Consider the following 27,417-nt stretch of genomic DNA (forward strand, 5'->3'; position numbering starts at 1 on the left):
AAAGTTTCTTTACCTTGGGTTGATCACTCTTTCACCCATGGCCAACACTTTGTTCCTGGCACCTCTCCTGCTCAATTAGCTTGATCCGGTTGCCCCAACTTTAAAGCGGCTATTAATATGGCTGCTGCCGCTCCTGCTGTCATAAAGTTTGAAGAACTTTATCTCAGACCTTTTGAGGAACTGCCGGTTCCTCTTTGGTTGTTGAGATGCTTCTTCTTTTTCACCTGTTCCTTCAGAACGGTTCTGACCCGAAGATCCCTAGCAGCGGGTGTCCAGCTGGGTTTTTGCGGAGCCCCTCAGAGCTCCGCTATTTTCCCAGCTGTTCCCATCGCGACGCTTCCGGCTTCCCATGAATGGTTGTAAGTCGTGGACTGCCTGTATTTCATTTTTTGCAAGTTTGGCATCCTTACTTCTCCGTGCAAATTCTATATAGCAGCTTTTGACAATGCCCAGGGAGTAAAGTTTCCATCAAAAAGCAAAATATCCCAGTTTTCATAGAAAGATGCTGCTCGGATTTATCCCGATGGGCTTTAGCATGGCTCTTGCAAAAATCAAGAATCATGAAAATAAAAGAGCAGTTGCCTTTCCACACCTCATACTGGTAATAGGAAGATCTCCAGAGGACAAATCTGGTATAAATGGGCCAAAACATAATGTGTGAATATGAATTGCTTCTTGTGCGATATGCTTTAAAAATATATGTTTTTGGTGAAATGCCTGTTTCCCAAGATTTTTTTAAAAATATTCATTTAAAAAGTCAAGATGTTATCATTTTCTTGGAGAAGGAAAATGAAGGAAGGAGGAAGGAAGGAAGGAAGGAAGGAAGGAAGGAAGGGCTTCTCAACTATAGATAGGAAGTGCCAATAAGAAAAAGAATAATGCAATTTATTTAGCTTGGCTTCCACCTCTCTGCTGTTCTTCAGATGTGACGGGACTGCAGATCCCATGCTTCCCATCCAGGCTGACTAGAAAATTTGAAACTTGCCATCTCAATATACGGGTACCCGGAAACTTCCAAACTGGAGAAAGCAGCTTCCAATCTAAATATTCTGCTGCTTTTCTTTATTATCCTTGACTATTAATCTCAACACGCCTGCAGTAAGCAGTTGACTTTCAACAAAGAATATTCAATCTGGATTGCTCCTAGGGCTGTTTGGCTGGATTTTTAATGCAAAGAGTGTTATTTTCAAATGGTAGAATATACATCAAATAATTTGTTTCAGATGAAAGTTACCTGGGACTCGGTGTCCTGTTTTCAGAACAATGTCCCCCCCCCCCCCCCAAAAAAAATACCCCATACTGGAAAACAGATGTCTTCCAAAATAAATAACTTTTTCATGGCTGTTTATCCCTATTTTTGTAATCACGTGCTTTATAAACCTGTGATTACCATCACCTTTTAATCTCATATAGAGATGTGTGTGAGTGTATATATATTCATGCACTTAGAGAAATCTAATTTTCCTTTTTTTTTTCTTTTTTAATAATGGAACAAATACATTACAGACATAACCTCTGGGGGGGGGGTGTTTGTTTTTTGATTCACAGCCGTTTTGATTTGTATGTTTTCGATCTGATTGCGGTTGGTTCTATTAAAATTGCTACCCAGATGAAATATGATGCAGAAGGGGGGGGGCGGGGTTAGGGAAATTATAGGTTCATCAAACACTTCGGTAATGTTTTATATAATTTACAGCCGGTTAAGCATTCATAAATAGAATATCAGATGCCACACGAAACAGAGAGCTGCGAGTATTGTCTGGGAAAAGCATCTTGTGTTCTTGTCCTTGAAATTTATTTCTGGTTCCTTTGGAAAAGATTTGAAGAACTACACTTTATATCTGCTGGAAGTTGCCTTGTTTCTCCTAAGAGATCTTCCATGAATTAGATTTTGATCAATGTTTCCTTTTCTGCTCTTTTAAACTGGGATAGTTGGAACCTCCGGCAAGTTCCATAGAGTTTATAGGTTACAAAATTAAGCAAAAGTTTTGGTTGATCCTTCCCCATTTCTCCCCTTACAGTTTCTTGTCTGCTTCTAACACCTAACCAATTCTCTAGACTAGAGCTTTCTATGAAATCTGGCCTGAAAGTATTCTGCTTAGATCACGGTCAGGTTAGAAAGAAGACAAGTTTTGATTTTAACTCCTTTTTCAAACTGTAACAAAGCAAGACATTCCTGCTTCTCAAGTCTAATCAGAATACAAAATCTGATTAGCAGAAAGCTTTATTTCATATTCAGACTTGGAAAATGTGGAGAAATATGGGAAGGAAGGAGAAATCTTCCTTCTTTCCTTTTTCTCTTCCATCCTTTCTTCCTTCCTCATTACTCAAAGCCAAAACAACTAAGACCAAAATAATAATAATAATAATTAACCATTAAGAGAGACCAATGCCAAATGAACAGATGCATTTCTAAGCTAAAACATCACCCAAACGTATTTCTGAAATTGGCATACAGTTTGAGGCTCTTTACATACCATCCTATCCAGTGTTTTGATCTGCTTTGGAGGTTCCATCGATCTCTGGAGCAGATTTGGGAGATGCTGCAGGAAGAGATGGTATGGAATATATTGGGGTGGAGAGCGTGGGGGGGGGGGAGTGAATTTCCCGAGCATTGAGTGTTAGACATCATGCTAACCAGGAATGTTTGCAACAGATGAGGCTTGTGGGCCAAATATGTCAAGGTGGCAACCACAACCACAATTACAATTCTTAAATTAATTAATAATTTGATTTTTGGGATGCCCTCTGCAGAGCTCCTTGTGATTTTGAAATATTTCACTTTCCACATGTTGTGGGTCCTATAATCAGTTGCAAAATTATAGAACGTCTCCAAAGAAAAAGGAACTATGAAAAAGACTCATGCAGATGTATCTGAATTATTCTAACATCTCATCTGAGTCAAACTTGATGCTTGGTCATTTATCCCATCCAGCGCTAACCGATCTGACCTCACCTAACGGCCAAAGATGGCTAAAGCATCATGTATCTTTTTCTTTCCAAATCCAATAAATTAAATAATGAAACTAAATTAAATAGTAAAGGTAAAGGTTTCCCTGTCCAGTCGTGTCCGACTCTAAGGCACGGTGCTCATCTCCGAGGAGCCAGTGTTGTCCAAAAACATTTTCCACAGTCATGTGCCTAGCATGACTATATGCCAAAGGCACACAGAACGCTGTTATTTTCCCACCTGTGGTACCTATTAGTCTATTTGCATTTACATGCTTTTGAACTGCTAGGTGGATAAGGAGCTGGAGCAAGGAACGGGAACTCACCCGTTGCGTGATGCTCGGGTCCCAGACTGTCAGCTTTCCAGCTGACAAGCTTGGTATCTTTAACCACTGAGCCATCGCGCCCCCTTCTAAATTAAGCAAGGTGCCCAAAATTTAACCACTGTCTCGTCAGTCACATAGTAAATACTCCCACCAATTAAGTTCAGCTCCTGATGTCTACCTCAACGCATTCATGAAGTTTTCCTGCCAACGACACAGAAGGGATCTCCCAAGATATTTTTGTATTTTTGACTTCTCAGGCGAGTCCCCCCCACCCCCAATGGCTTCTCCCTTAAATACTACCAGGTATCTGAAGTCAGCCAAGGTCGGCTAGGTGCTGCCACCTAGCTGGAAATGTGTGAATAGACTTTTTTCCCCCCCACCAATCTGTCCAACCACAGGGCTGCTCCTCACCAATTGTCGTGAAGTTTGCTGATACCCAAAAGGACAAAGAGCAAAGACGTTTACAGCAGCAATTGGCACAACAAATGCAACAGCTCAATACTGCCACGTGGGGAAACCTTACAGGCCTTGGAGGATTTACCCCACAGTACCTGGCTGTAAGTAATCGTCACGTTTATTTACAATATTCTCAGAGCAAGCTTGCCATGCTGGGTTAAGTGGGCATGGTTTAAATAAAGCAGGGAGCCTCTCTATCGTTTCAAGCAGGGGTGTCCAAACTTGGGAACTTTAAGACTTGTGGACTTCAACTGGCTGGGGAATTCTGGGAGTTGAAGTCCACAAGTCTTAAAGTTCCCAAGTTTGGACACCCCTGCTTGTAAGGGTTGTGGAAATGAATTCATTGCATCAAATTGTCCTGCAAAGGGATGTGAAAGAATATCTGAGATTAAGATAAAAGATCGCAGTGAGATTTCCTCCAATTGATGCTGTCACATTTTAATAGACGAAGTTTCTGGGTGAATGATCACATTCCGAGATGCCCCCTGCAAGCATGCAGATAGAGACGCTCGCACATTTGACTGCGGTTCCGAGCTTTTGCACCACTCGAAATGTTTTAGACAGTGATGGGAAGGTCTACATTTGTGTCTTTTTTCTTAGCAATGGATTGTGTGTACATTTATCTCTTTTAATAGCTTAAGGCCCTTTAAGAGCATGTTATCACTGAAAGCTCTGCCTTTCAGATAAAGGTTGCCTACGCCAACCAGCTCAATTGCAAATTTTAGAAGCTGCATTCATACAACACGCTCGGCAGAGGTGGGTTGCTACCTGTTCGGGCGAACCGGTAGTGGAAATTGTGACTGGGTCGCCGAACTGATAGGGGATGGCAGCCTTGCCACGCTCCCAAACCAGTTCCCCCGTCGCTGTGGCATTTATTTTTGGCATTTTTAATGTTTTGAGCATGTGCAGGCCTATTTGCAGGCAACTGCGCACGCAATCGCGCATGCACCAAACCAGCAGTAACGCCAGCAAAAACCCACCCCTGATGCTCAGCTGGGTTAATGGCTCCCTTACCTGCTACATGGCACAGCGTGTTGTATGAAAGCAGTGGGTTTATTCGTTCTTTGATGCAACGTATAATGCAAAATTAGAAAATGGGTTAATTCAGGAACCAGGTCCAGCGCATAGTATAAAGAATACAGGTCTCTACTATATGGATTCTCAGTCGTCCAGGCCACGGTTGTCCCAAAGGTGCTTTTTCGAAAGGCAGCTGAACAAAGGAAGTCCAGCTGCCTTTTGAAAAAGCACCTTTGGGAAGAACCCGGTTGAAGTTCAAATACAGGTAGTCCTCAACTTATGACCACCATGGAGCCCCAAGTTTCCATCGCTAGGTGAGGCGGTTGCGAAGTGAGTTTTGCCCCATCCTTTCTCGTCAACTATTGTTGGGTAAATCCCTGCAGTTGTTAAGTTAGCAACTTAAGTGAATCCGGCCTCCCCATCGACTTTGCTTGTCAGGAGGTCACACGACCCCCCACAGGACACTGCAAACGTCATAAATATGAATCAGTGGCCAGGCACCTGAATTTCGATCATGCGACCATTGGAGTGCTGCTCCCATCGTAAGTGTGAAAAACGGTCATAAATCACTTTTTCCGGTGGAAAAGTCACCAAATGAACTGTTGTAATTTGAGGACTCCCCGTATGTATTTGGAACTGCAGTCTGTATCTCTTACTACCCAGAAGTAAGGCCCATTGATTTTAATGGACTTGTTTCTAAGTAGACATGTTCAGTTTGTACTAAACAAATTCAATAAAGAAGCCATCAATTCTCTCTAATTTTTGGGATCCTGACCGGGAAGGATTTGGTGGAAGCTCTCTGCGCTTCACACATTCTCACATACCGCCCTACTTCTCTTTTGGAAATTTGCCCACTCCTTCAATGGCTACTTCACAATGGCTGTATTCACACAACATGCTTCCTCTTTTGGCTCAACACCCGCTGAAACTGCCCTGATTCCAAAGGAACACCACACAAAGCCCACTATCACACACGGTCTATTTTGTCTCCCTTTTCGCACAATCCCATTTTCTCGACTGGCATAATACACTTGTCAAGGCTAAGCAAATCAAAACTCTTGAGACTTGGCTCTCTTTCTCAGAAAACCCTTCTTTAATAAGTACATCATATCGGCACAGCTTCAATGGAAAACTGGATCTAAATATTTCCCGCGGTTTCAGTATAATTAAACTAGGAAGTAACCCAGGGGTGGGCTTCAAAAATTTTAACAAGGGGTTCTCTGCCCAGTTGCTTGGTGGGCGTGGCCATAATGGGTGTGGCCTAGTCAGCCTCCTGCACCGTGGGGTGGGGGCGTTTTGACTTCCCCAGGTTCCACTACCAGTTTTGGCAAACTGGTCCGAACCGACTGAATACTACCTCTGATCACTTTCCTGCAAAAAAAGAAATGTTCAAGATTTGATCCGGGAGAGAGGACTTCCATAGCTAGTCCAACCTACATTCAACTATGTGCTGGAAGTACAATTGCAAGAATTCCCACCTGGGAATGATGGAAACTGCCATCTAAATTCAGTGGGAAGGTTGGGAAGGAGAGCTTGTTCCCATCTGTTAAGTTTTTCTTACTTACTCCCTCGCTAGGTACAGTTACAGAAAGAGTTCTACAGTATGTTCCCTGATGGTTTAAATATGTTTTTCATCATATTGACTTCAAAGTCATACGCAAGTTTGGTAAAAAGAAGAGTAACAGTGCAGGGGAATCTCGCGGGGACAAATAATCACCATCCCCAAATTCTTCCTTCAAGTTAGTCCCCCATCCCTATGTATCTGAAGCATTTCATGAGCTGTGTTTGAAGACCTGATGGCCTTCTGCACCCGCCTCCAGATCTCATGTTCTTCAGATCTCAAGTAATTCTTTACCCATCGCATCAGGATTGACATTGGTTGTTCATAAATACACAGAATTAATGGATATGAAAATGTTCGGTGGCAGTCTTCTACACAGGAGGGGAAAAATAATTATCTAAATTTCTCAATGATCTGAATTATGTTGTTTGTTACTTCCCCCCCACACACACACGCACACTTTTTGTCGCTTTTTCCCTGCTGTGCATTTAGATAAAAGGGGCCAAGCTCCATAATTATATTTTCTGAATGCAGCATCAGTACACAGGGGTGGCATTGTGGGCTTTCATTCAATACAGCTATTTTAAATTTCATAATTGGATGTCAATTTGAAAAGATTTTTTTTTTCACCTTGGTGAGATGGTTCAGGTTTCCGGTTAACCAATGCATTTTTACAGCACCTTCTTTTTCTCCCCTTTCCACTCATGTATTAAGCTGCATAAGTAGCTGCCTGCTTTGATCAAACTGTGATAGTTAGCGATACAGCGACCAGGTTTTCTATGAGGCTTGAGACTTAGAATGACAGTTTGGTTTGAAGGATCAGGACAAACAGCATTAGAATGGATCTTCGATATTCATTGGGAGGGACATCAGCAGTGATGGGATTCAGCTGGTTCGCACCTATTCGGGAGAACCGGTTCGTAACTTTCTAAGCAGTTCGGAGAACCGGTTGTTGGAAGAAATCTTATTTATTTTTTTCCCAGTTTACAGGGCTAATCCTGTAAGGAAGGCAGGAAGGAAACATTCTGGTGTTGTTTCTAGCCTCATCTTTATTGCCCTGCTTACAGAAACTGCCTCTCGGGTTAACCCTTAGTACATTGTTACAGCTAAGGCGAAGCGCCCATTGACGTGACATTATCACAAGACCACCAAGCTATGCCTACCCAGCTGGTCATTATGGCAGAGAACCGGTTGTTAAATTATTTGAATCCCACCACTGGACATCAGTCAGAATAGGTGTTGGTTCTTACCTGAGACGCCCATCAAGGCATAGGTTATGCTTGTCTGTCATCCAATAGGACTGAGTCTGCAATCTTAATGTCCCGCCTCCTCTGGTAGTTGCACCCAGCTTTGTGACTCAGTCTGTTTTCGAGACTGGGCATGGGTAACAATCTCTCCCAAAAGAAATTTCCATTTTTCACTCATTCCTAAGACATTTTACAAAGCTTAGGGTAAGCTTTGATCTGCACTGTGGGACATGCAAGTCTCTTAGGCAAAAGAAACTGAAAGCAGAAGTTAGGGGGAAAGGAGAAGGAATTCTAAATTTATTTTACATTGTGCACCTCCTGGCTTTTGTCCTTGAAATTCTACACCTTTCTGCTTTTTTTCAGAATCTCCTCCATTCCACCCAACCATGGTTTCCTGTCTTCGGCTTTCTTTAGAACCGCAAATTCTTCCTCCGTGTATTATTTCTTTTGCAGTTTTATTCTCAGTCATCGTCTCTGTATCACTGAATAATCTCATCATTTTTTTCCTCTCTTCCCAGACATCTTTGATCCCATCTCTTCTGGTTTTTACTGCATGCATTTCTAAACTAACCCATTCCCACATAATCCATCTTACTTTGTGGTTCTTCTGACATGCGTAATTCTCACGTCCACGTAATGATGTAGATCAGGAATATCCAACCCTGGCAACTTTAAAACATTTTTTGGACTTCAACTCCCAGAATGCTGAGTGAGGAAGTCTGGGAATTGAAATAGTAATTTTAAGATTCATAGTTTTCAACTATCCCATGCTGGCTAGGAATTCTAGGAGTTGAAGTCCACAATTCTTAACTAGCCAAGCTTTCAACAAGCTTTCATTGTTCACACAAATCACACAACTGCCAATTATAATTTTACTAGCATTTGCAAATCTTAAGTTTCCTTCCTTCCTCCCTGCTACCCTCCCTCCCTCTCTCCTTCCTTCCTTTCTTCCTTGTCCCCGACTTTAGCAATCACTCTGCCAACACACACAGGTTCATATTACTTTTTTGCCATATTCAAATCCATATCCTCTGCGAATCATACAGTTTAATGTTCACTACAATCATTTGGGTTTTTAACCTCTAACATATCATTTGCATGTAAGGATACACATTCATTCTCATGCCTCACCTGAAATACTTCTAATGTCATCATAAGCTTTCCATATATATTGTTATACTAATAACTCCCTAAGTCAAACATCCAGGTCTCATTACGTCTTTGATGTTGAATCATTCAAAATGATTAGTTCTGATAGTCGGCAATTAACTCCATTACACAAATGAATGAATGTTCAACATTCAACAATTCATGTTTATATGTGTTCTTTAAATCCACAAGGGTACTATAAGCTTTCTTACATTAACATTTCTCAATGATCTGCTGAAATCCAAAAATCTGGACAGTGTGCAGGGGTGGGCTTCAAAAATTTCAGTAACAGGTTCTCTGCTCGGTTGCTGGGTGGGCATGGACATGGTGGGCATGGCCTAGTTGGCCTCCTGCACCATAGGGGGTGTGCTTTCACCTTCCACATGCTCCGGAGGCTTTCTTCAAGCCTCTGGGAGGGCACAAACTGCTTCCCTTGGGCTCCAGAGGCCTTCCGGAGGCCCATTTTCCCCCTTCCCCGAGCCTCCGCACAGGCCCTGCATTACCTTGCAGGCAAAATAGGTGCCAAATTGAAGACTCTTAGGAGGGACATGGGGGGGGGGGGTAACAGGGGTGGGGCGTGGTGGGTGGGGCCAACTAGGGGTGGGATTTGGGCCATAATGTTAGCTACAGGTTCTCCAGAACCTGTAGCAGCCCATCCCTGATCTGTTGTCCAGCATAAAGGCATTTCCCAAGTTTTGTTCATCTCCCATAACTATTCACCAAATGCATTTCCATGTTTAGCAAACTGATACCTTATATATCTTTAAATTCGCTGATACTATCTTTTCCTTTGAATAAGACAACAATAATGGCATTATCCAGTTTATCAGACATAGATGCTCTCTTCGCATACAAGTTACACAAATAGATAGGCGCACCATCACAAATCAAGCCCAGTTATACCATCTATTAGCCATACATTTTTCAACATTTTCCCAGTATTTACAACTTTCTTGTCATCATTTTTCCCTTCGGCACAGAGATTTATAGCATTAATTTCAGTTCCGTTCTTTGACATATTACTCTTTTCTTCTCTGTACACATTATGCCATGTCTTTTCTCTCCATTTTCCTTTTATTGCTTTTTTTTTTCATCCGCAACCTTCCCTCGCTTCATCATCACACCCACCATCCTTTTTCATTCTTCTCATTAGTGCAACTCCACAGACTTCAGCAGCCCTTTGTAACATAATTCATTTCATTCTGTTCCAGAAGATCCCACATTCTACTCCTCTTTCCCTTCCTTTAATTCTGTTGGGGGATTAACGGTCTCTCCCCCCCCCCCCCCCGCATCCCATTCATACCACCTAACAGATTCTTCCCTGCATCTCATTCATTCAGAAAAGGGGATAACTTTTCCCAAAATGCTCACCATAACCCTACCTCCTCCTAATCCCCATTCATTAATAACTGACACTTTTTCACATGCATTTAAGCTTTTCATTCGTATGAAACCTTACACTAGGAGACTACGTCTGTTACTACAAATTCTATGTCACTTGGAATCATCACTCATCCAATGAAAAACGGTTCCGTCTCTCTGCAGCTTTATTCACACATTACAATATGCTCAAACGTGGTTTGACTCGTTTTAACATGTTATGCGAAACCAGCCATTGTGATTTCCAAGTGATGGTTGATGAGCTAGCCTATGCTGTGATCCCAACCAGATGTGGGTTATCCAGGAAGCCATGATTAAATAAACCAAGACTTAGCCAATGTGGGGACTCGATTATGTGTACGACCAGGTTCCAAGATTGTCCCCTTAGATACAGCATCTCAGCAATGATGATTGGCAGTTGAATATATCAACTGCCTCCGTTAAAAATCAATCGTTGGCGCCTAGATGGATATTCTATGCAGTTGGGTTACCAAAATAGTGCACTGACATGCAGATCACCTTTGATTTTCTGTGTGGACACAAGTATGAAAAAGAACAGCCCATTGTGAGGTTATGTGTTTTTCAGGACCAGTCCTACAAACCATGTTAAGGAAACCAGCTTCTCTTTCTAAGTGGGGAGGTGGAAAATGTGCTTGTGATATTAATCAGGATGAGTTATGCTAACTGTGCAGGGCAATAGTCGCACTATGTTGGGCTGAAATAGATTTAGCACCTGACAGTTTAAAAAAAAGAGTAAATTGATTAATTGTTTTAAAGCAGCAATGTTATTGAGTTTCCCCAGTGTCTGTGTGTTTTCTTAATAGAGATTAGACCATTAATATGGATTTACAGCATCGGCTCTGGGGACCTTCATTCCAACACCAGGCAGAAGCAAGAGACTGTATAAATGTAAAGGAAACTATAAGTATCCCAAATTTAATTTGATTCAGATAATTTTGCTTTAATCTTAACTTGTTGCGTTATTAACCCCATTGATGTTGTTACTGTTCATTTGCAGCTTCTGCAGCAAGCCACATCCTCCAGTAACTTGGGTGCCTTCAGTGGCATTCAACAAATGGCCGTGAGTTTAAAAGCCTCTTTATATATTCCTTTTCCTCTTTTTATCTCCTGGGGCTGAATTTTAGCCCTTTTTAGTACAAGACGATCCTTCATCTAACCGTATGGTTTTAAGGCAGGGGTCCTCAAACTACGGCCCGCCGAAGCCATTAATCCTGCCCGCGAGGGACCACAAGGCTGCCCCACTACATTGCCCCACCTATCCACCAGCCACCACCCACATTCTGGAGGCCGAGGAGGCCAAAAACGGATGCACGGAGGCCTCAGGGACACCAAAAATGGACCCGTTTTGGAGCAGCAGAGTGGTTTTGGAGGCCCAAGGAATGGGCACATTTTTGGCCTCCCCAGCCTCTAGAGAGAGGGAGGGAGGGAGAGAGACAGTCAGACATCCCAAGGTAGCTGCATCCCTTCACTAACCTGCTTCCCACCCCAGGAGAATAATAATTATGTGTGTATTATTTAATGGACTGCTAAATTGACCATGCCCACCAGTCACATGACCACCTAGCCACACCCATCCAGTCACATGACCACCTAGCCACACCAGTGGTGGGTTTCAAAAATTGTTCAAACCTACTCTGTGGGGTGTGGCCTCCTTTGTGGGAGTGGCTTGCCGCCCATGTGACCAGATAAGAAGATGCTGACGACACTTGTCAGAACCACCTTAAATTACCTCACACACAGCACTGGCATGCATAAGATATGGTGTAAACTTGTTGTTTAAAAGGCATCTTTGGTTTGCGTTAAAACAACTTCAACACACGCAATGTTCTGATTGCACCACAAACGCAGGAGTCATCCTTACCTTTCACAGAGCACTGAGTTTTATAAATAGGAGCATGATAGTGTAGAATAATCATATCCAAGGACCAGTGGTGGGTTCAAAAAAATTTGGAACTTCTTCTGTAGGTGTGGCCCTGCTTTCCGGGTCCACTGGTGGAACCTCTTCTAACCGGTTCGGTAGATTTGATGAACCGGTTCTACCGAATAGGTGTGAACTGGTAGGAACCCACCTCTGAGACACACCCACCCACCAAGTCCAGCCCCCCAACAGTCTGAGTGACCATGAATTGGCCCCCTGTTTAAAAAAGTTTGAGGACCCCTGTTTAAGGGGTAAGTATATGCAAAAAGCAGAATATCTTGGATGTTGCATTGGTTGATTTGATTGCACTTATATGCCGCCCTATTCCCGGGGGACTCAGGGCGGCTAAACAAATCAAGGGGAGGGAATACAGACAAGAGGGGGGAAAAATAAGCAACTACAATAAGAATTTAAAAACAATCAACATCCACACAATTCGAGCGGGGACGGGAACTCGTCAGCCCCAGGCCTGTCGGAACAGCCAGGTTTTAAGGGCTTTGCAGAAAGCCTGATGAGCGTCTGAATCTCCACGGGAGCTCGTTCCAAAGGGCCAGAGCAGCCACAGAGAAGGCCCTCCTCCGGTGGTAGACAATCGCATTGGCCGGTAGATGGAATTCGGAGGAGGCCTAGTCTGTGGGAATCTAATAGGTCTGTTGGAGGTAATTGGCAGCAGGCGGTCTCTCAAGTACCCAGGTCCAATACCATAAAGGGCTTTATAAGTGACGACTAGCACCTGTAAAGCACTGTAAAGCAGTATATAAGTCAGCTATTGCTGTTAATAAAAGGTCATACTTTGCTCTGCTGATTCCTGTCTTGTACAGAATATGCAAGAAAAAAGCAAAGGCTCATTACGTCTGTCCTGTGATGCCATTAGTAGCTTTCCTCTCTTGCTTGATATTCTTTATTTCTCATCAAAACAGCAACCTCTCCTGCGCTCTTCGTGTCGTCAAACTGGCATGTGAATTTATTTTTAATTATCCTCTGACCAGGTCAGCAAATTAGTGGCGTTTTTATTCACTCTTGCTACACACCAAAGGGCTTCCGCTCTATCCATATATCGCCTTGGAGTCTTCTTTCTTTTATTCCTTTTTTTTAAAATCCCCCCCCCTTTTTAATATTATCATTAATGCTTTTGCTCTGAATGGATCTTGAAGAGCATCTATGAAAGAGAGATGAGATGTCCCCATAAGCTGTCGGGAGTTTTATTCCTAGAATATGCCATTACTGCATTGGCTCCAGGGACTAATGCAGAATCCGCTTTCTGACAATATAAATTGGCCCGCAGGTGACGATATCGCTGAGTTATTTCCTCTGGTGCAAATCTGTTGGCAAGTACTTGCCGCTCGTATTATGTGCCGCTCGTAATCTGGGCAAGGGTTTTTTGTTTTTTTTAATTCTCCTCTCATGAAAAATATATCTTAATGTGATAAACAACATTTTCACAGTGAAGGTTTTTTTGGAAGCGGCTTTGAGTTAAGAAGCCCAATAGTATTTCTTGGACTTCACCCTACAGAATAAGAATGCAAGGACCAGAAAGATGTGTGTGTGTGTCTATGTGTGTGTGTGTGTGTGTTTTGGTTTTGATTGTTTGTTTGTTGTTTGTTTGTGTGAGGGCAGGGAAAGATTTTTCTGCATAGCACGGTTAGAGAAGCATTATGTCCCTGCAATTATGATCTATTGGTTGAGACATCCCAAAGTCATAAGTGTTCCCTCAAAGTAAATTGGATGCAGACTTAGCATTGCATCAGTGAAACCAGCTGGGAGTAAAATAAGCTATTAGCTATTTTTTCCCCCATTAATCTAAATGGATCAACTGTACAAATGACAAATCCGAGATTGTCAATAGCACTCAAGATGCGTGCAATTTCACACATTCCTCAACCAGGAGCCTCGATAGCCAGTCTTCTGGGAAATATTTAAAAATATCTCTCAGTTTTGTCACCTCTGCCTAACTGTAAACTTTTGAAGTATAAACCACTTAGATGTTGATATAAATTTCATTTACAGATGGTCCTCGATTTACGACTGAGCCCAACATGTCCTGTTGCTAAGCGAGACAGTTGTCAAGTGAATTTTGCGACCTTTCTTGCCACAGTTGTTAAGTGAATCACTGCGGTTGTTAGTAACATGGCTTCTGGCTTCTCCGTTGACTTTGCGTGTCAGAAGGTCTCAAAAAGGACCCTGGGATACTGCAATGGTCATAAATATGAGTTAGTTTGCCAAGCGTCTGAATTTTGATCATGTGACCTGGGGGTTACTGCAATAATCACAAATGTGAAAAATGTCATAGTTTACTTTTTTCAGTGCCATCGTCACTTCAAATGGGTCACTAAATGAACTGTTTTACGCACACGCACACACCATACACACACACATAATATATATTTATACTCATACACACACATACATACATGTTATATGTATCTATACACATACAGAGACCGTATAGGCATACAGACGTAAAACAGCTCAGATTAATTAGTTTATTTTAATTGTGATAGGGCAAAATTGAAGGGCAGAATTGGAGCTTAAGATTGATAGAAAGGTGATCAAGGAACATCTTGGTACAGTAAATGGGTTTAAGTACTCAAGACTAGATGAATTATGCCCTCTAGGATACTTAAGGAAGTCTTCATTTAGTCCTATATTTTAAAAGATGAATTAGCTGCTTTGGCTCTGTATAAACTTTGTCCTTCAAAGGAAACTTTCCTCTACCCATTGAACCTGCGATGGGAATGGTGCCATGTAGGCTTTGAAGCAACCCTCAGAAGTTTACAAGGTAAACTTGTATCCAATCTTCTCATATCATACCCACTAATTTTATGGAGTTGTTGTCGAATTGCCAATAAAATTATTTCAAACCATTTAATGTTCAGGGTGAATCCCAAGAATGGGTTCTTCATGGGATCGAAAGCTTATCGTTTATACATTTCCCTGGAATTTGTGTGGTTGGAATGGATCAAGACTGTCATAAATAAGCAAGGAAGCAAGCGTTTTTTTTTTTCTTTTCTTTTTGTAAATGCCTGCATAAGAGAAAACCTAAATCGCGAAATGAGCTTCTCAAAAATTAAAGCAATATTGCCTGTTTGGCACCTCTCTCTTGAAAAATAATGAAATGCATTTTTCATTTCTTTTTGTGTTTCCAAGCTGACATCAACGGTAATGAGAACCCCCCCCCCCCTTTAGTTGGGAACTGGTCAGTCCCCTCTTTCTGTGTGTGAAAGTTTACCCTGCAAGCTTCACACTCTGAGTTGTGATATGGAAACCTCAGGTCTCCAATTTATTTGTGTTTTAACAGGACTGCATGTGTCACTGCAAGGGTACTACACCAGTTTCCTGCAAATGTGCTAATAGGCCATATGAGAGAATTCTACAAGCATCCATCTGCCGATTTCTAACAAGCCTGAGTGGCAAGTGGATGGTACAACTGACATCTGTTCTTCCTTATTGATATGTAGATTTATGGTAATTGCTGTGAACAATAAGACACCAAATTACCTAAGGTGAACATTAAATTAAATTTTCATAGCCCCTCTCCTTATAAATACATTTTATAAAAAATCTTACATTTTAAGCAGACATATTGTACATCCATTATAAGCATAATTTAATTGTATTTTTAATGTGCCAAGCAATGAAAATCTAAGTCGCGATTCTTGCTGCACAAAATATTGCCCTATTTTGATAGCTGAGCAGTTCATATTATTGAAATGAATTAAATTCCACATTTATTCTCAGCATTTTTTCTCCAGCATAAAAACTAAGAAGCATATCTAGAGGCTTGTTTTTCCAAAGGGAACCTCTCTTCCTTCTCCCCCTCCCTCCGAATGTAAATAATTAACATTTCTTCCCAAAAATACTGTGCTTGTAGAATATTCAGTGGTTTCATCAGAAGATTATCAGATTATTTTTCATTTCATTTCTTATAGAATAACAGAGTTGGAAGGGACCTTGGAGGTCTTCTAGTCCAACCCACTGCTTAGGCAGGAAACCCACTTTAGACAAATGTTTATCCAAGGTCTTCTTAAAAACTTACAGTGTTGGATCATTCACAACTTCTGGAGGCAAGTTGTTCCACTGATCAATTGTTCTAACTTTCAGGAAATTTCTTCTTAGTTCTAAGTTGCTTCTCTCCTTGATTAGTTTCCACCCATTGCTTCTTGTTCTACCCTCAGGTGCTTTGGAGAATATCTTGACTTCCTCTTCTTTCTTGCAGGTCCCTGAGATATCAGAACACTGCTATCCTTTCTCCAAACTAGACATAGTTTGCAAGTCAAGGACTACCTGTACAGATAAGGCTTTCATTCACACCTCTATCCACTCATCCTCCATTTCAAGGGTGCTGTTTAGTGCAGGGGTCTCCAACCTTGGCAACTTAAAGTTAAGCTGGCGGACTTCAACTCCCAGAATTCCCCAGCCAGCTTTGCTTGGAGACCCCTGGTCTAGTGCGTCTGATTTAGTTCTTGCAAACCTGTTGCTGGATTCTTCCTTTCCTTCAAGGAAAAGGCAGATCAGGTTAAGCAGCCATTCCTGTCACCATCGTGATCTGATGGTTTTAATAAAGGTAGCTAATAAACAGTGGTGGGTTTCAAAAAATTTTGGAACCTTTTCTGTAGGTGTGGCCTGCTTTCCGGGTCCACTGGTGGAACCTCTTCTAACCAGTTCGGTAGATTTGACGAACCGGTTCTAACCGAATAGGTGCGAACTGGTAGGAACCCACCTCTGTTAATAAAGGTAGCTTCTCTGGTAGCTGAGCATGAGAACACATCCTGGCTGGCTATGCAGCTGACAAAGGTTCAGGTGATAAACAGAGCCAATGCATGAATATCCCCGTGGTTATACAGCTCCATCATATTATGTCAGCCATTAACACTTTGAAATGAGTGTGTTTTGGACAAAGTTTGCAGCAGGTTCAAAATTTATCCATGGCATGAAGTCAGAAAAAAAAAGCACATCTTATTTGCACTAAGTGCCTTGTTACACAGTGTGGTCTGTTAATATAAACCTCGTCCAATTATAGGAGGTATATGAACTGACAAAGAGCACGGAGATGTTGTTGGCTCTTTCCTCTTTGTTTTGAAACTTGGCTGGATGTTTTTTCCAATTCCCAGAAAGATTTGTTTTAGTAGGTAGCTGTTGCATGGAATGGGATGGAGTGGAGTGGAGTAGAAGGGAATGGAATAATAGAGTGGAGTGGAGTGGAATAGGATTAGATTAGAGTAGAGTAGAATAGAACAGAACAAGGAATAGGAAATTAGAATAGAATAGAATAAAAAAATTAGAATAGAATAGAATAGAATAGAATAGAACAAGGAATAGAAAATTAGAATGGAATGGAATGGAATGGAACAGAATAGAATAGAACAGAACAAGGAATAGAACAAGGAATAGAAAATTGGAATAGAATAGAATAGAATAAAGAATAGAAAATTAGAATGGAACGGAACAGAATAGAATAGAACAAGGAATAGAAAATTAGAATAGAGTAGAGTAGAATGGAATGGAACGGAATGGAACAGAATAGAATAGGAAATTAGAATAGAGTAGAATAGTATAGAATAGAATAGAACAAAGAATAGGAAATTAGAATAGGATAGAATAGAATAGAATAGAATAGGATAGTTGGAAGAGTCCTTGGAAGTCTTCTAGTCCAACTCCCTGCTCATACCCTGCTGCTTATTTATTCTGATATCCATCACCAGAAAATTATTACATACACCAAGTTTCCTAAAGAATGAAAAATATGAGGAATCTGCTTATGCCTTGTGCATTGGTTGTTTGACACGTGCACCTAATTTTTCTGTTATTGAAGCTTCCTGCACAACAATCTGTAATCTTGAGGGATTGTGCAGGAAGCTTGCATGTATTAATTACATTTCCCGCGATTAAAGTACCTTCAGAGCCCTGAGTAAATGTTCAGTGAGCATCTTTACTGCAATGGAAATTGTTTCAACTGTGTGACTCAGATGACTTCTCCTAATTCTGAGCCACAGCGGATTTGACTTTACAGCAAATTATCCCTGGTGAAACCAGGACTGATGGATTGCTAGGCAGTAACCCAGCCTCTTTTCTTCTCTTCTTTTCTCCCTTTTGAAGTCGACACATCGTTGTTAGATAACAACTGTATTCTTGCCATGCTTTCTAAAAAAAATTTGCAAGTAGGAAGAGATGCTGCTCGTCTTTGACAAACGTTTTGATAACAACTCAGAGGTATCCCAAGATAATTCCCCTGCATTTTGATTGTGGGCCCCTTGGCGCAACTCATGCTTCGCCTTCATCAGGGCTCATGCTGAGTCCCTGTCATCTGCTCCACCAGAACAGGTTCCTTTTTAAAATGAAATTCAAGAAAACTGGAAAATTACGGCCTTTGCAAATCCCAAGACAAGTCAGACTTTATTTTGTTGAAAGACAATACAGAACGAAATAGTTAAGAGGAGGATCAAACTTAAAGACAAGCTGAGAGAATAGAGGTAACCCTCGACTTATGGCCACCATGGAGCCCCAAAATTATGTTGTTAAGCGAGACATTTGTTAAGTGAGTTGTGCCCCATTTTACGACCTCTCTTGCCACATTGTTAAATGAATCGCCGCAGTTGATAAGTTAGTATCCTGGTTGTTAAATGAATCTTATTATTATTTATTAATTTTTGTATGCCGCCCACTCTCAAAAGAGACTCAGGGTGGCTGAGTCCCATTGACTTTGCTTGTCAGAAGGTTGCAAAAGGTGATCACTGTGGTGGCGCCATGATGGCGAAGTGGTTAGAATGCAGTATTGCAGGCTAACTCTGACGACTGCCAGTGGGTCAAGCCTTACTAGCTCAAGAGTTGACTCAGTCTTCCATCCTTTCGAGGACAATAAAATGAGGATCCAGATTGTTCGGGCCAATATGCTGACTCTGTAAAACTGCTTAGAGAGTTCTGTAAAAGCACTGTGAAGAGGTATATAAGTCTAAGAGCCATGGGTGGGTTGCTGCCGTCATTACTGCCGGTTCCGCGCACATGCGCAGTAGCCCATAAATAGGTCTGCGCATGCGCAGAACATTAAAAAATGAAAAAACAACATGCCGCACCGACAAGGGAACCGGTTTGGAGGCATGGCAGGCCTGGGTCGCTGCCGTTTCTGGTGACCCAGGCCGGGAAATCACTACCTGTTTGGTAGAAGTGGTCCGAACCAGTAGGAACCCACCTCTGCTAAGGGCTATGGGTATTGCTATCACATGACCTTGGGACGCAACGAGGGTCATAAGTGTGAACCAGTTACCAAGCGTCTGAATTTTGATCACATGGCCGTGGGGATGTTTCAGTGTTCGGAAGTGTGGAAAAAACGGCTGTAAGTCACTTACTTCAGTGCTGTTGGAACTTTAAATGTTCCCTAAATGAAATGTTGTAAGTCGAGGACTACCTGTAGGATGGGAGTTTCACACTGGTTTGGTGGATTTAAAGCAAATCGTTTGCATCTGGTAATCGACTTCACTAGCTCTCTCTTTTCTCCGCAGGGATGAATGCTTTACAGCTACAAAATTTGGCAACCTTAGCAGCTGCAGCGGCCGCGGCCCAGTCCTCAGCCAACACCACCAATGCGAATCCACTCTCCACAGCATCAGGGGCCCTTGGTGCACTCACAAGCCCAGGTACGCACGCTCGAACAGAGTGCTCTTCTTCTCACCTTGGTTCCAAGGAAGGAGGGCAAATAGAGAGACTTAAACATTATCCTCCTCCTAGCCATGTGTGCAGTGGGATTCTGGTACATGAATGATGGATCCATTGCAGTGGTGGGTTACTACCGGTACGTCCCACTATGGCCGTACCAGTGCCTGCTGGGAGCACAGGTACTGTTCCGGTACGGTGCTCTAGAGGGCCCACCCCCGCCTGCGCTCCTTACCTGTATTTGAGCTGTTCGGGGCTTCCGCGCACGGAGCGTACGGCGCCTGCGCGACACTCCGCTGAGCAGCTGGAGCATTGCAGAAGTAAGTATGCATGCATGTGCTGCATGTGCGTGCGTGCTGCACACATTCATGTGGTGGACGCCCAGCCCCGTTGCACCGTACTGGTTGCAACAGGATCCGGAACCCACCATGGTCCATTGGAGGTTTTATTCCAACGTATTCCTCTTTCTGTGTGGTAAAATATGGTTTTTTCCCATCAACAATGGAAACTTGGTCAGGGTGTCTTCAGAGGGAGGTGCAAAAGTCAAGATGGCAGCCATGTTGATATGATTGAAGTTCCTTTTTCTAACGTTGTGCGCATGTGCAGACCGTTTTAAGTGCAAATGCGCACGCACGCAGAGCACATCTTTCAGGTAGTAATGGCGGCAGGAACCCGCCCCTGTATCACAGACACCATCTTGGCCTATGTGGGTATATCTTGCAGACAGCCTTCCTGAATTGTGATTTCAAATATGTATTAACTCTGTTATTTAACATTTTTAATAAGGACTTCAGATTGGGGAATCTTAATGAGGAAGCCTTCAAACTGGGGCTGTCCTTTCTATTGCCAAGGTTTCTTTTTGAAAAGACATTTACCTACTTCACGTGGCTAACCCTCTCGAATAAGAGAACAGAATTTAACCGGGGGATAATAATTCATTCATGGACCATTGCAGGCAATTTAAGCTTGAGAATTTGGGGAACCATATTTCATTGTGAACATTTTCTACATACTTATCCATTACATTTTCTTTTGATTATTTTTAAATAATTGTAATTTATTTTATCTTTACATTGCACCTAGTTAACATTTACCCTGGTTTTGCCTGTTACCATATTTATCCAATTGTGTCAACTGTTTATTTCCTTTCAAAAACCCCAGATTGTTAACAATCCTAGAAAAGATGCTTTGATACTGTTTCTTTTAATTTTGGACACTCTTGGTCTTCTCTTGAAACTTCTGAAAAGCTTTTCAGAGGAAAAGACAAATCTCCTTCTGTGTCCCTCGGCGGAAATTAAATCAGGTTCTCACATCAGGATAAATTTAAAGATTTGTGGCATGGCCCCCATGCAATGTCTAATTTATTCCATTCCTAAACTGCTATTTCATAGAAATGATTGTAATTCTTAGAGGTTCCAGAGATCATGGCTCTAAAATGCAGGAATAGCCCTTTTCCTTAGCTTTTCATCTGAAGCAAATATACTTTCGTTGACTTGTACATTATTCCCTTTTTATTATGGTATATTAATATGGGGCAGGGGTGGGTTCTAGCCGGCGTTACTGCCAGTTTACTCGCGTGCACGCTTTGCACACACACATGCGCAGTTCATGGAAATAGTTTGCACATACGCAGAACTAAAAAAGAGATGGCGATAGCGGCAACCAGGGAACTGGTTCGGGGCGTGGCCAGCTTGTCACTGCCGGTTCTGCGACCCAGGTCGGCGTACCACTACTGGTTCGGTTGAACCAGGCTGAACCAGTAGGAATCTGGTTCTGGTGCACAGTTTCAGTTCTGTTGTGAACTTTCATGATTCATGGCAGCCATGCAAAATACCTTTTGTGTTTTCTCTTTGGGAATGGGAATGTGGAACGTAGAATCTACCATTGCTACATTTTTGTGACACCGAACAGACCAACAATTCTCTCTCAAGTAGTCAAGCAAAGGAAAAAACAAAATACTCTGTTTTCCTCCAAGTCAGCCAGCAACCCTTTTCTCCTTATCTCTTTCTGCAGAGCTGGACAAATGCTCAATGACCAGTAATGCTTAGCATTTGCAGATTTCAAATGTATCTGATGTTCCTTGATTTGCCACACAATCACCTTGGTTGACTTTTCCCCAAATTGTAATGCTGTCTGTATTGTGGATTCCACATCTGGCACCCATCTTTATAAAAGAATAGTGTTTTTAGACCCGATGTAGGATTTACACAGCTGAGTAGCGGTTTGGCAGAGAATGGAATGCACAATAATCCTACAAAGGGATTAAATGCCAATTGAAGATGCTAAAAGCAAATGGAATTATGAAGACAACACACAACTTTGTGGGGTGGGGCTTGCCTTTGCTTCCACCCCAGTGACATCATTTGGCCCACAAAGATGGAAATACAACAGGCTCCGGCAATGGATTGGACCCTTTTCCATACCCCCATCACAATCAAATTAAAAGCAGATTTTGCATGCTTCGGGTATGTGTTGTGGGAGTTGTGTTGCCAAAATCTGTTTATCCATCTACTAAGTTGAATGATTTTGAACTACTTGCTGTCTTTTCGGTCTGTTTTATTGTGAGAAAAGGATTGTGGAGAAATTGAGTACGGTGCGTTGCAGAAGGGTGGGCTATAACAGTACTAATCTGAGTTAGTATTGCTGCTATTGAAAATGGGATATATAAAAACAGTTTCAGCTGTGTAATCATTCATTTGTTCCTGCTTCCAAGCATTGCTTATAAAAAGAGAGGAATCATCTTCAAACTAAGTTAAAATTCGTTTTTTTTTTTAAATGACCGTGACTTTTTCATACTAGCTCCTAACCACAGATTCTATCAAGCCCAAGAGTGTCTTTTCAGCATGGTTCATATGTAATTCTGCTACAAATAAAATCCCAGATTTGTTACTGGTACAAAATTCAGAATATGCTGTTCTGGTTAATTTAACAGTCTTCCTTAGCACGGGAAAGGGGGGGAGGAGGAATTGTTTATAGGAGAAAAATCTGCTCTCTTGACTTTAATGAAGCTGCTTTAATGAACATGTTCTAAGCATTATTAAACTTGGAAATGTGTTTAATAGCTAGAGAATGGCCTTAGAGTATCATTGTACATTTTATAGAAGCTGGAGGTTATTAACTTTCATAAATCAACTTTAAAATTAGAGAGCGAAGTTGCTCTACCACTGGGGAAATGCTGCTATAAGAGTGTTGACAACAACTACTTTTATACATACATTTACTGTATATCTAAGACGTCAGATACGTTTGCAGGGTAAGAAGGGTCACTGAGCTACTAAGAAAACCATCGTTTTCCATGCAGCTCAGCTATAAGCTTTAGCCTACCCTACGTGAGAAGGTATTTGTGCTCAGGGTGGGAAGAGACCTTGGAGGTCTTCAACCCCCTGCTCAAGCAGGAGTGTGACCCGAAAAATGCGTGCATGACAAAAGCGTGCCGACAAAACCGTGGCGCTAATCCAGCTGCCATCTTAAATTCATCTGAGTTTCCTCAGTAGGTCCAGCAGTTTGGTGGCTTTGTTTAATTATGGTGCAATAATTGTACATTCGTGAGAATGTGCCCCTTTATGTGCAACTAATGCTGATAACCTGAGGTTGCCCTGGGTATTTATTTATAGGGGGGAAATGTCTGGACCAAACATAATTTCTAATGTTAGATTTTCCCCCTTACCAGAGGGAGCCCCCTGAAGCCGTTACCACAGCAACTCCACTGCGCTCTACAATAGAAGCCAGTATACGGCAGTACAGAAGAAGCCACTTTAAGGCACAGCAGGCTGTATCATAACAGAACACACACCCTGAGGGTGTTAGGGGTGTCTTACCCCATAGTATTTTTTTCCAGAGAGTAAGTTATCTCTGTACCAAGTTTGGTTGAAATTGCTCAAGGCATTCCAGAGTTACGCTGGAACATACACACACACACACACACACACAGCCATGTATAGATGAGATAGATAGATAGATAGATAGATAGATAGATAGATAGATAGATAGATAGATGATAGATAGATAGATAGATAGATAGATAGATAGATAGATAGATATAGTATATAGATGGATGGATGGATGGATGGATGGATGGATGGATGGATGGATAGATAGATGATAGATAGATAGATAGATAGATAGATAGATAGATAGATAGATAGATAGATAGACAGTTAGATAGATAATGGAAGGATAATAGATAGATAGATAGATAGATAGATAGATAGATAGATAGATGATGATATATATATAGATGGATGGATGGATGGATAGAGATGATAAATAGATAGATGATAGATAGATAGATATAGATAGAGATAGATAGATAGATAATAGGTAGGTAGGTAGGTAGATAGAGATAGATAGATAGATATAGATAGATATAGATAGATAGATAGATAGATAGAGATATGGATGATAGAGATAGATGATAGATAGATAGATAGATAGATAGATAGATAGATAGATAGATAGATAGATAGATAGATAGATAGATAGATAGATAGATAAAGTATCAGTGTGGTTTAATAATTTCTTTTAGGTCATCAGAGACAAGATATTTGACATCTTTGATATTTTGGAGAAATTGAGCCTAGGATGTCTGGGAACTGCTGCTTTTAAAATAGTGGACTCAGAAGAAGAATACAGCATTAATTCTTATGCCCATGAGAAACCACATAAAAGCCTGCATAAAAAAGTCTGCATTTACTTATCCTTCTCCCAGGAAAATAGCAATATGCAGCCCAAGATCTCTTCTGCAGATTCCTTGAGGAAGGGATATTTATTTGCTTTGCTGAGTCCGTTGTTTTATTTTAACTTTTGCAGTACTTGAAGGGCTGCCACAGAAAAGAGAGATTGACAGTATTCTCCAAAACACCTGAGGCAGGACAAGAAGTAATGAGTGGAAGCTTGTTAAAGAGAGATCAAACCCAGAAGTAAGGAGACACTTTCTGACAGTGAGTGATTAATCAGTGGGACATCTTGCCTCCCAGAGTTGTGAGTGCCCCATCACTGGACGGTTTTCAAAACTAAACATTTGACCGGGATATATAAGGTCTCATGCCTTCAACACGGGTTGGATTAGAAGACCTCCAAGGTCCCTCCAGCCCTCTGATTCTGTGTTCTATGTTTCTGTCCTATTCTGGGTAATCGTACATAGAGATGTAAAAGAGACTTGAACAGTAAAATAAATGAGGTAGCCATTTTACAAGGATATTAGCCATTTTATTTGGCTATAAAGCCAAATCTAACTTTGGCCAGCTTCTGTGGGTAAAGAACACACATTAGAAGTCAGATTTTATCCTTCAGGGAACAAGGCAGTAGAATGCAAGGATATTGCAGCCGGCTAGGAATTCTGGGAGTTGAAGTCCACACATTTTAAAATTGCTAAGGTTGATCTGAACCGTTTTTTCCCCTAGATACAGCCCTCCCTGAATGCCGCTATCAAGCAAAAACATTGATTTAATAGTCTTGTTCCTCCTTACAAACTCTACATCTAAACTGAAAACAACCCTTGTTAGGATGTTCTTTTGATTTCAACTTTCTATCTAGTGCTAAATTTTCTGGTCCATTAAATACTTTGTAACCTGATAAAAGCTTTCCTGGCTGTTCTTGGTTCCATGGGAGAGCTCTATTTAGCTCTATAAAAGCCACGTGTTCCATTTCAAAGCATTTCCTTTAAATCTAGGCTATAGTGCAGCATTAATTTGCTTTTTAAGATGGGAGAAATAAGTGCCCTTTTTATTGTTTATTTTTAAAAAAAAAACATTGCCTGTACATTTTTGCAGTGGCAAGAATATTGGGGAAGGATCTTCCTTTTTTTTTTTTTTTTTTTTTTAAGTAGTAATTCTCGAAAAATCAACTTCCCATCTTCTTTTATTTACAATTTCCCTGTAGTCTTTTATCTACAAACCATCTTATTACAAAAATGGCAATGCACTTGAGGAAAAAGCACTTCCTGACTATCTAATTTAATGATGTTAAATGAAGTGTGATTAATGAAGCTATGCAAGTAAAATGCAGATTTATACCATTTATACTTACGGTTAACTCTGCCAAGACAGTACAGGATTGATGGTCTACCAGTAAGAGGCAACCGTGTTCAACAACCAATGAAACTTTTTTTTCAAGGCGCCAAATCTGGTAGTTGACACCATTGGCTCTTGAGTACTGTTTAAAGTTATAGTTTTGCAGAAAAAAAATTAAACCAGGGTGAAAACAAGAATCTTTCTTTGCAGATTTTCCCTCCACATTCTCAGGGTGGTCGTAGATATATCATCTAGAGCAGGGTGTCAAACTCGATTTCATTGAGGGCCACATCAGAGTTGTGTTTGACCTTGGGGGTGGCATGGCCAGGGGTTTGTGGCCCTCGACATCACTTGTGTCAGGGGCACCTGTAGTGTCCTGAGCACTCTGCCAGCCAAAACAGGCTCCTGAGCTTAGCTTTTGCTATGACAGCCTCCTCCAACCCTTGCCAGCCAAAACTGAGTTGGTAGTGCCACCCGTGGCACTCATGAGCTCCATTTTCGGCTGCAATGGCCTCCGGCACCCTCTGTCAGTGAAAACAGAGTTGGGAGGATTTTCCGTTTTCACTGGCAGAGGCACCGCAGGCCAGTCCTGTTTCCAGGGAAGCTCTGTGGGCCAGATCTAAGCATCCCATGGGCCAGATCAAGCCCCTGGTCCTTGAGTTTGACGGTTCGCCGACAAATGCGCGATAGACATATGTGCGCCGACAAAACCGCGACGTCAAAATCGCGCCCACAAAAGCGCACCGACAAATGCGCGCCACAAAATCGCATCAACAAACTACATAGTGGGACACGTATACGTACGTTGTAACCCTAATCCTAATTGTGCTTGTCATCATGCTTTTGTGGGCGCGCATTTGTCGGCGCGCTTTTGTGGGCGCGATTTTGACATCGCGGTTTTGTCGGCGCGCATGTCTATCGCACAATTGTCAGGTTATGGAGTTTGACACCCCTGAACTAGAGGAAAACATGTAGCATTGCTGATTTTCCTTCCTTTGTTAAGTTGCTAAGGCAGTGTTTCTCAATCTTGGCAACTTTAAGTCCTGTGGACTTCAACTCCCAGAATTCCCCAGCCAGCAGGGGGATGTGCCCATTTTATGCATATTTGTGAACATTTTATTTATTTTACATTTTATTTAGTTTGTCAAATGTGTACAAGATAACAGGTATAAGTATAAACAAAGGAAATGAGTACAAATAAAGAGGGAGAGTAGGAAAGGGACGGAAGGCACACTGGTGTGCTTATGAATACCCCCTTTAACATTGGGGTGGTTTAAGGCAGTGTTTCTCAACCTTGGGAACTTGAAGATGTCCGGACTTCAACTCCCAGAATTCCCCAGCCAGCGATGCTGGCTGGGGAATTCTGGGAGTTGAAGTCTGACATCTTCAAGTTCCCAAGGTTGAGAAACACTGGTTTAAGGGACAACATGGATACCATTAAGCCTTGCAGTTGGTACTTTAAGGTCTGAAGGCTCATTTTCTCCTCCCTTAAAAAAAAACCAACCACCTCCAGATTGGCCCACGAGGAATCTAGGATGGCCTTCCTGACTGAATTCATCTTAGACTTATAGCCACCATGTGAGAACTGCAGTGGAGGAATAAGAAGCACTGTTGATTTTTTTCTCTCTGCTCTGAAAATGTTTTACATCATCTTTGGAATTACCGGCTTCTTCTAAATGTGTCAAGCCCAGCTTCATTAGCATCCATTCGTCAACTGTCAGGCTTCCCTGTATCT

The 27,417-nt window shown here is 41.7% G+C and overlaps 1 protein-coding gene across 1 annotated transcript in view; it reads left to right on the forward strand.

Annotated features, from left to right (window-relative positions):
* CELF2 (CUGBP Elav-like family member 2) overlaps positions 1-27,417 on the forward strand; it is a 329,921-nt gene that overhangs the window by 272,762 nt on the left and 29,742 nt on the right. The window contains exons 8-10 of the mRNA XM_032221591.1: positions 3,674-3,832; positions 11,104-11,167; positions 19,521-19,655. Coding sequence (XP_032077482.1) covers positions 3,674-3,832; positions 11,104-11,167; positions 19,521-19,655 — 358 coding nt within the window. The remainder of the gene's footprint in view (positions 1-3,673; positions 3,833-11,103; positions 11,168-19,520; positions 19,656-27,417) is intronic.

Source organism: Thamnophis elegans, chromosome 7 (assembly GCF_009769535.1).
Source record: "Thamnophis elegans isolate rThaEle1 chromosome 7, rThaEle1.pri, whole genome shotgun sequence".
NCBI lineage: Eukaryota > Metazoa > Chordata > Lepidosauria > Squamata > Colubridae > Thamnophis > Thamnophis elegans.